Source organism: Euphorbia lathyris, chromosome 1 (assembly GCF_963576675.1).
Source record: "Euphorbia lathyris chromosome 1, ddEupLath1.1, whole genome shotgun sequence".
NCBI classification, from domain to species: domain Eukaryota; kingdom Viridiplantae; phylum Streptophyta; class Magnoliopsida; order Malpighiales; family Euphorbiaceae; genus Euphorbia; species Euphorbia lathyris.
In genome coordinates, this window is record NC_088910.1 from 562645 (window position 1) to 572286 (window position 9642).

At 34.7% G+C, this 9642-nt stretch overlaps 1 protein-coding gene across 2 annotated transcripts; it reads left to right on the forward strand.

The window, feature by feature from the left end:
- The first annotated feature begins 963 nt into the window (after positions 1–963).
- Positions 964–8643, forward strand: LOC136219920 (protein HIGH CHLOROPHYLL FLUORESCENCE PHENOTYPE 173, chloroplastic-like). 2 transcript variants are annotated; one of them, XM_066007514.1, is made up of 13 exons: positions 966–1541; positions 1627–1839; positions 1969–2173; positions 2612–2687; positions 2791–2926; positions 3050–3154; positions 3741–3821; positions 4313–4402; positions 4500–4565; positions 6757–6813; positions 6897–6974; positions 7054–7101; positions 8066–8643. In XM_066007514.1, exons 1-13 carry the CDS (start codon positions 1086–1088, stop codon positions 8135–8137), a joined length of 1683 nt encoding a protein of 560 aa, XP_065863586.1. In that variant the 5' UTR covers positions 966–1085; the 3' UTR covers positions 8138–8643. The 2 variants fall into 2 exon arrangements, 1 of the variants encoding a protein (XP_065863586.1); XR_010684333.1 differs by lacking the exon at positions 8066–8643 and having other exon boundaries at positions 964–1541; positions 6905–6974.
- Positions 8644–9642: the final 999 nt, after the last annotated feature.

The window sequence follows — 9642 nt, forward strand, 5'->3', positions numbered from 1 at the left end:
AAAAATATAATGTGATTTTTAGATTAGTATGTTAACACTAACTATCGAAAAGTTCGTTAATATAATGTTAGGGGGTTATGTAACGTTTTTATAACGATTTCGGAGGCTCGAATCATATTTGCAAGTAATTATTATCTTTATTTAATAAAGTGACATATAAAAACACGAGAGAATATAATAATAATTTTTAAAAATATTCATATCATTTCATGACGTTTTCAGGAATCCAAAAATCTACGTGTCAATTTCGTATCAACCTAAAAATGACACGTTGCCTACTAAGTTAAATCCAAGCACTAAAATTTACAATGTTAGAAAACTTAAAATTGAGTGATTTTATGTTATGTTTTGAAGTTTAGTGTAACGTAAATATGGATTAAATTACACTCATGGCCACTGCATTTTACATACTTTAACATTGTGGCCACTGAACTTCAATTCTTAACTGTATGGCCACTTAACTTTACACTTTTTAATACCGGTGGTCACTCAATTTTAACCAACTCCTCAAAATGACCGTTAACAACATCGAAATGAAAATATTCAAACATTAAAGTTGTTTAGAATGATATTTACTATGAAACTACATTTTTTATTTTCAAAAACCATTTTTTGGAGATTTCTCTCTCTAAAAGTTCACACTCCCTCTCCTAACCAAACAACACCTAAATGACCTAAAAAACGAAAATTTTAAGAATTAAAGTTCCTTATAATATTATTAACTTTTTGAATTTCTTATTTTAAGGCCGGCAATAGTCGTTTCGAGGCGTTGAGTAGATGTTAAAAAAGTGTAAAGTTCAGTGGTCATACCGTTAAGAATTTAAGTTTAATGGGCACAATGTTAATATGGGTAATGTTGAGTGGCCATGAGTGCCCGTAAATATGAGTAGAGTTAAGTGGTCATAGGTGTAATTTACCCTTTGTCATTCTCTGACCTTCTTCTCAATATCCAATTTCTTCTCTCTAACATCAACCACAAGAAGTTGTGTTAATTTTCAACTTTTGGATGATATAACAGAGACAGGCCATGTCTTTAGTTTATCCACTAAAAAGTATCCACTGTTCTTCTCTCTTCCGATACCTTCATGATGAGAGTATCCGCCACAGTTACTACTTTCAGCAATTCGAATCGCTTCAAATTGAGCTATCGCACTCTGTTTTTCACTCCAAATACTTGCAGATCTTTCTCAGTCAGAGCATCAAACCCTAACAAAGACGGCGATCAAACGGAATATAGCGATAACTCACGAGTTCAGAAGCAATCCCTAAGTTTAGACGATGTTAATCCGGTGGGATTGGGGAGGAAATCCAGGCAGATATTCGATGAAGTATGGAGGAAGTTCTCTGGTTTAGGTCAAATATCTAGGACTATTCGTGCTGATGATAATGAGGCATTTGATGCATTACTTATTAGAGAAGGCCCAATGTGTGAATTCGCCATACCTGGAGCTCAAAATACCACTGTTCTTGTTGTTGGTGCCACTAGCCGCATTGGCCGAATTGTTATTAGGAAGCTTACGCTTCGGGGCTACACTGTTAAGGTTCGCTCTCTCTCTCTCGATATGTATATGTGTATATGTAGATTTACTTGTTTATACGTATTTTGCCTTTTTATTTTGGGCGCAGGCTCTGGTTAGAAAGACTGATCAAGAACTAATTGACGCGCTTCCTAGGTCTGTGGAGATTGTTATAGGGGATGTAGGTGATTCCTCTACTCTGAGGGCTGCTGTTGATGGCTGCAACAAAATTATTTATTGTGCTACTGCTCGTTCTGCAATCACCGGCGATCTTTTTCGAGTTGATTACCAAGGGGTTTCTAACCTTACCAAAGCGTTTCAGGTATATCTATCTCATTCTCATTCCTTCTAGTTGCTCATATTTGTCCTTAGAAAGGATTTTATACTTCATGTTTCAATATGCTGATTCCTTATTGTGATTGAATAAAGCTTCTGTTCAATTTAAAATTAGGACTACAACAACAAACTAGCTCAACTAAGAGCAGGAAAAAGTAGCAAAAGCAAGCTTCTGCTTGCAAAATTTAAATCGGAAGATTCATTGAGTGGGTGGGAAGTCCGTCAAGGAACTTACTTCCAGGATGCTGTTGCTTCAAAGTATGATGCTGGAATGGATGCTAAATTTGAATTCACAGAGACTGGACAGGCAGTTTTCTCAGGTAATAGCCAGTGTACCTCTATTTTGTGTCCAATTTGGTCTGCTATTATTGGATTGGGGATTTTGCATTTTGCAATGAATTGTTGCTAGCTATGTTGCACGGAAACTGGAACGGAATCTGACATGTAAACGGAAGGGAAGCGTTATTTCTAAAAAAATATAGCTAGGAAACTGTAATGGAAACATAAATTAATCTGAAACAGAAACGCGCGCTAATGAAGAAGAGTTTCCGTGCAACATAGGTTGCTTTGCTAGCTATGTTGCACGGAAACGGACACCGGGAAACGTTTATTTCTAAAAAATATAGCTAGGAAACGGAAATGGAACGCAGAAACGCTAGTGGCGAAGAGTTCCGTGCAACATAGGTTGCTAGGGTAAAACATGGAAACTCTTCTCCCATTAGTTTTCTTTACTCACTGTTTTTTCATGTTTTCTCAAGGGTACGTATTCACAAGAGGTGGGTATGTCGAACTATCGAAAAAGCTCTCTCTTCCTCTGGGTTATACTCTTGACAGGTACACGATACTTGACATTTCACTACAATTTTTCTATCAGTTAATGGTGGATGCTGATCATTCTCTTGTCCTAATTCCGTGATTAACTTCTGATTGTGGTTAGGTATGAAGGTTTGGTGCTCTCAGTTGGAGGAAATGGAAGGTCCTACGTTTTAATTCTTGAAGCAGGTCCTTTAGCTGATACAACTCAAAGCAAAGTTTATTTTGCAAGGATTATCACCAAAGCAGGATTTTGCAGGGTAAAGAACTAAAGACCTCTCAACTTAGAAACTGGTGTCTGCTTCAGTCTAATCTAAATCTAATTTTCTTCTTTTGCTGGATATTCTTAACTATATTTAACTTTAACTGTTTATGTAAAGCAGGTCAGAGTGCCATTTTCAGCATTTCGTCCCGTGAATCCAGATGATCCTGCATTAGACCCTTTCCTTGTGCACACATTGACCATACGCTTTGAGCCCCGAAGACAGGTTTGGCATTGCTGGGAACTCAGATTTGGAAATTATAGTTTCTCAAAATGCTTCTCATTGATGGATTTTTGGACCTATATTCTTTAATTGTTGCAAGAGGATGAATTCTGTAAAGTGGTTTGGTCTTTTCCTGCTCATAATCACTTGATTGGTTTTGATTTTCCTTTGCTAACTGGAATCTGATACGGAGCTTGCCCAAAAATGGGCTTTATATAAAGAATTGGATGGCTATTTATGGCCACTACAAGTAAGCATTACTTGTGGTCATGACGCCTTAGCTTCCTAGCTTTTTGATCACCCCTGAAACTGTTGATTTTTCTTCTCAAAAGTTGAGTTGATATCTTCTTACTATCTATCAACACAACCATCTTTGCTCTAAAATTTTACAATTTCTTTTCTTTTCTTTTATTTTTCTTGTGATTGAGTGCTGCTGGTCTTTTTCCTTTCTTGACGTGTTATTTGGACTCCTAGTAATTTTTGAAGGCATAAAAATTAAGAAGGATACTGCATAGATGTAGATAACAACTGATCTCGTGCTTGTTAGGCAATTGAGCTTTACTATCTTATTTGATTTTTCTTGCTATAGAGAACTGTTGAAGGACCTTCTGCAGCAAAGCAAGATCTGAGAAACTTTAAGCTCATCCTGGAATATATAAAAGCTTTGCCTGTAAGTTCTGTTTATGTGATGCACAAATAAAATTTAGGTTTAAATATTCATCTTTGGGTTTGAACTTATGTTAATTAAAGGTCAGGTTAAGCAGAAATAAGTGTCTTGTTTGTCCGTTTTCACCTTTTTATCATAAAAATTACTATGTAAAAGCTTAGACCAACAAGATCATGTTATAGACATTCAATGTCCTGAATTTACCAATTGTGAAAGCAACTTACATACTTCCTATCGTGACTCTGCCACATATGCAAATGAGATTTCTGAAGCTACTGGTTTATTTTGGATTGTCCACATGCAATGTGTCTAGTTAGATGTAAGGAAAGCAGTAAATTTGGAAATAATTGCTGGTTATGTGTTCCTCCTTTTAAATACCTAACAGTATAGCCCCAGACTACAAATATTGATATTGTCTAACAATGTGCAGGGTGTGAATTTGTTATGTGCATTAAATTGTCTTGATATGAAAGAATGATATCAATATTTTGCAGACTGGGCCAGAAACGGACTTCGTTTTGGTCTCATGCACAGGATTAGGAGTCGAACCTACCAGAAGGGAGCAAGTTCTAAAAGCCAAGAGGGTTAGTGATTTATTCTGCTTTATTGTATCTTTTAACAGTTAACTGCTGTAAATTCCTTGTGTCACCTAAGCAGCATTTCTGGTCATAATTTCTCCAGGCTGGCGAAGACTCACTGAGGAGATCGGGCCTTGGATACACAATCATTCGCCCTGGTCCTCTGAAGGTAATTATAATTAACACGCCTACACCATCAATCGATTGCTGAGTATACAACTATGATAGTTTATGATGCACGGAAACTCTTCATGACAAGCGTTTCACCGTTTCTGGCAGATGTGGGAAACGGAAACTCTCGGAAACTGATACGAAACGTTTCTGGGCATGTTTCCGTAATTACTCAAAATATGAAACCCGTCTCTCAATTTTTAAAGGGTTTCCTCTGCCTATTTCGATTAAAATTCTGGAAATTCAAAATTTCTATTTTGAATTTCCTATTCAGTCTAAGATTAGGAAAATCAAAACTATCCTATTTGACTGATAATTCCTTCCTTGTTTCCTTCAATTTAAAGAACTTAACTATATTTCTTTCTCCCATAATACTGCTCTCTTAAATCTCGATTGAGCTTGGACTTTCTTCCTCGTGTTATTGGTTCTTGTTTTTTTAAATATATTACTCCCTCCATTCCCTTATATAAGTCATTCTAGGTTATTTCACACAAATTAAAAAATACAATTAATATAGAGTCAAATGAATGAATTTAAATTGGTTAACCATTTTTTTTTTCTCTTATGTCGTGGTTGGGAAATAAGTATTGGAATGTTCAAAAACACATGGACCAAGACAAAATAATTTAATGCTTGGATCAAAAAACTAAACTAAAAATTCTTGAAAAACTAGAATGATTTATATTTGGGTAAAATACTAATTTGCTAGAATGACTTATAAAAGGGAATGGACATTTATAAATATGCCCCTATATTTTTAATATTTACACGTTTCGGTTTCATATGTTTTTTAGAAATTATGTTTCCCAGTATCCATTTTCATTTCCATGCAACATAGATGATAGTCTTTGATCATGCAATATCAAAATGGTAAAAAAAGCAGTGGAAATCGTTGATGCATATAGGTAAAAATGTTCTTTGGAAGCATTGGGGTTCTGGCAAAAGAATTGTAAATAATTTTATGTTTGTGGCAAAAGAATTTTAAGTGTTTAGAGTATGAATCACAATTGTTGCACAACATTGATATATTTTGATGTACCATTTGCAAACGGAAGACTGCTAGATACGTACCTACGGGTCGGATTCAGGATTTATTGACAAGGGTGTTTCTGATGGTCTCATGATTTATAGGTGCTAAACTGATAATTTTTGGGTGTTTCTACATAAAAAATTAAAATGCCTTACATAATTTCTATGAAATTTTCGCTGTTTTCCGACGACTAGTGGGTGCTCAAGCCTCTTGGATCTGTCCTATGTACACTAGTTTGTATTCAGGAGGAAGAATGCAGAGTAGTCTGGATGGAGTAGAAGTTCTATATGGTTAGATGTGAACATAATTTTATGTAGACGTGGCAATTACTGGGTTCGTGTCGTGTCAATTTCGTGTTAGTATAAAAATAAGTCAATCTTAACCTAACCCAAAAAAATTTGTGTCCTAATCGGGTTAGTGTCGATTTTGTGTCGTGTTTTCAAGTCACATGTAGTTTAGTATGTATATATATTAATAGCGACTTTTAAAAAGTTAAGAGTATATGGTACTATTTTTAAACATATTATCATTTTTGGATTGAGGGCGAGCCTTGGCGCAACGGTAAAACGTTGTTGTCGTGTGACCAGAGGTCACGGGTTCGAGTCTTAGGAGCGGCCTCTTGCCAATTAAATTGACAAGGGAAGGCTTGCCCCCAATACACCCTTGTGGTGGGACCCCTCCCCGGACCCTCGCTCAGCGGGGACGCGTAATGCGACCGGGCCGCCCTTTTTTTTTTTTTTTTTATCATTTTTGGATTAATATATTAACATTAAACATCCAAAAGTCTGCTAATATCATGTTGCGTGGTTGTGTAATGTGTTTATAACAACAACATATGAGGTTTGAGTCGTATTTGCAAGTATTAATTGTAATTTTATTACCTTTGTTAAATAAAGGTGACATGTAAAAACACGAAAGAATGTAACAATAATTTTAAATATTCTTGTCATTTCGTGTCATTTTCAAGTTAGCATGTCAACCCTAACTCAACAAAACCCAACCTGAAAATTTACCTGTCAATTCCGTGTCAAATAAAAAATTATAAACTACCTATTATGCTGGACACTAAAATTATGTATCGATTTCGTGTGTATTTTTGTCACCTCTAATTTTATGAATCATAGTTGTCTTATGTCTTATGTTTCAACACTTCTCTCAGGAAGAGCCTGGTGGCCAACGGGCACTTATATTTGACCAAGGAAACAGGATTTCTCAGGTGCGAAATTGCATTTTGTTTGATTGAAGCAAGACCACTAAAACTCATTTGCATCAACCACATGATAATTAGCGTTTATTCAGGGAATCAGCTGTGCTGATGTTGCTGATATTTGTGTTAAGGCGTTGCATGATTCAACCGCTAGGAACAAAAGCTTTGATGTGAGTAACATTCTGTGCTCCGTAGATTTTTTTTCTCCATGGATCTAAAATGTATGGATTTTACTTTATCTACACGCAGGTTTGTTATGAATACGTTGCAGAGCAGGGAAGAGAGCTGTACGAGCTGGTAAAAAACATTATTATATTGTAAATGTTGGAAAATAGTAGGGCTGTAAATGAGCCGAGCCGCTCATAAGTGGCTCGATCCCGGTGGTTTACTTTTCTTACTCGTGCGTCTTGAGATCCGATTTTGCTAGTTGATTTGATTTTCTTTGTTACTTTATTTGTTTATGGCCTAATACATCCCAGTCCCCCGAGTTGTTCAAAAACTGCAACTGACCTGAACTTCAAAAGTTACCGTTAAACTAACCCCCTCAACTTGCTTATTTGGAACAAATATGCCCTCAAATAGATTAATATCCGTGATGTTAGGAGTTTTTTTTGCCATTTTATTAATGTACCAGCAGATATTTTGGACATCTTTTGTTTGTGCTGTAATGTTATGTTAATGTTTTTTTGGGTTTAGGCAGGGACGGATCTAGAGGGGGGCTTGGGGGGGGGGCTTGAGCACCCACTGGTTGCCAGAAAACTCTAAAGATTCTATGGAAATTGTGTATGGGTTTTTAATTTTTTTTTGTAAAAGTACAAAAAATATCAATTTAGCACCCATAAATCACAAAAGAAAGTGAATCCTGGATCCGTCACTGGGTTTAGGGGTTATTTGAGGGTTTATTTGTTTCAAATAAACAACTTGAGGGGGTTATTTGTAATATTTTCAAGTTCAGGGGTCAATTGCAGTTTTTGGACAACTGGAGGGGTTGGGGATGTATTAAGCCACTGTGTTTCAAAAGAATCCATTTTTTGTGTTCAACTTTATGAATTTCTAGGAGAAGCTTACAAAATGCAAATGAGCCAGCTCATGAACAAACGAGCCTCTATTTGAGCCAAGCTCGAACACAAATTTGAGCTCGAAGCTTGGTTCGAGCTAGTTAACATTTTGTTGAACCGAGCAGGCCAAAGTTCGGCTCGATTACAGCCCTAGAAAATAGAACTTGTATCAACATGTGTAAACGTTTTCTTTGGTGTTGTAGGTGGCACATCTGCCGGACAAAGCAAACAACTACTTGACACCGGCATTGTCGGTTCTAGAGAAAAACACGTGATCATCGTCATCATCCTCGTCCAGTAATTAGACACCACAGAAAGTAAAATTGTCGTTGATGTCGTCGGGAAACGAGCATCGATTTGTAATCTATTTTATAGTTTTTCTATTGTTGTTGTAACTTATAGGGGTGAAAGCGTTTTTGTTTATGTATTTGTATAGTATTCTGTAGATAACATATGTTCACTGTATATTTGCAAAAGTGTAAGTTGCAGTTTCGAAGAAGAGAATATACAGCGCCTTGGTGAAAGAATAGTTAATGCGTGGTGCCGAATGATTTACTATTCAGCGCCGAGGATGCAAAATATTAAGAGATTATGATTTGCTTAAAATTCTCCAAATGAGATTTGACAAGGAATTAGCAATGTTTACGTTGCATGAACACTTCTACTTAGTAGTATTTGCGTTTTGTGTCCGTGTTCATTGATGTCAAAATGTTAAAATGATAGTGTAAGGTCTTCTGTAGCATTTAGTTTAATAATTTATTATTATTTTTTATAATTATAATTATTTTTTATAATTATTTCTTTCATTATATATTATTATAATCATTATTATTTTTATAAGATTTTTATTTTAATTATTGTTATTTTTAAAAAATTATATTATTATTCAGTTCAAAGTGAATTAAAATGCTTTTCTTCACTCAATTCGAAATAGGAATGAAAATAGGATAAAGAACAAAGTCTAACTAAGAAAGCCTTATTATTTTTCAAATTTTTTGTTAGGATGTGTAGTTGATCTTTTAATCAATAATGGTTAAATTATACATGAACTTTAAAATTTTATAAAGTCACTTAAATTTACATTTTACATCCATGACTAAACTTTAACTAACCCTTAAAATTGCTTTTGATTACTATGTTAAGGGATTTAATAATAAAATTGAAAAGTAGTATTTATAAATTCGATAAAATATTTTAAATATTTTTTGTCCAAGTACAATAGAAATATATTTTTAAATATTTTTCACATCTAATTATATATTTATGATATGTTACTAATAAAATAATTCACCCAGGACTACACCTATTAATGGGTTGGACTGGATCGGGCTTGGACCGGCCCTAACCGGGCTTTATATATAAGTACTTTATCCAAGCCCAACTCAGCCCACCTATATTTATACCGGCCTCGGACCGGGCTGGGATAGACTATAAATAGTAATTCTCAAACTCGGCCTAACCCGCCCATCTAATATGTTGATATTAAAAAAAATAAACAAAATAATTTTTTTTCTAATGTAATTTTTTTATCACTCGTTAGTAACAGATCACAAACATACAATTAAACGTTATTTTTAAAATATATATATATTGTACTTTGTACGAGTTTGACAAAAAAAATCAAATATTTCGCCAAATTTAAAAATTTTAATCTCCAATTCTATTATTAAATCACAAAAAATATGAAATATATTTTTTAGAATCAACTTATATGCAATCAGTGCAGAATAAAGAATAAAATATTTGTGTTTTATAATAATGTTTGCAATTGACCCAACTT

Excerpts from the sequence above, each read along its gene's own strand:
- LOC136219920 (XM_066007514.1), top strand. The coding sequence starts at position 1,086 with ATGATGAGAGTATCCGCCACAGTTACTACTTTCAGCAATTCGAATCGC. Across the intron at positions 1,840-1,968 it reads ACCTTACCAAAGCGTTTCAG|GACTACAACAACAAACTAGC; the intron begins GTATATCTATCT and ends ATTTAAAATTAG. Across the intron at positions 6,975-7,053 it reads CTAGGAACAAAAGCTTTGAT|GTTTGTTATGAATACGTTGC; the intron begins GTGAGTAACATT and ends ATCTACACGCAG.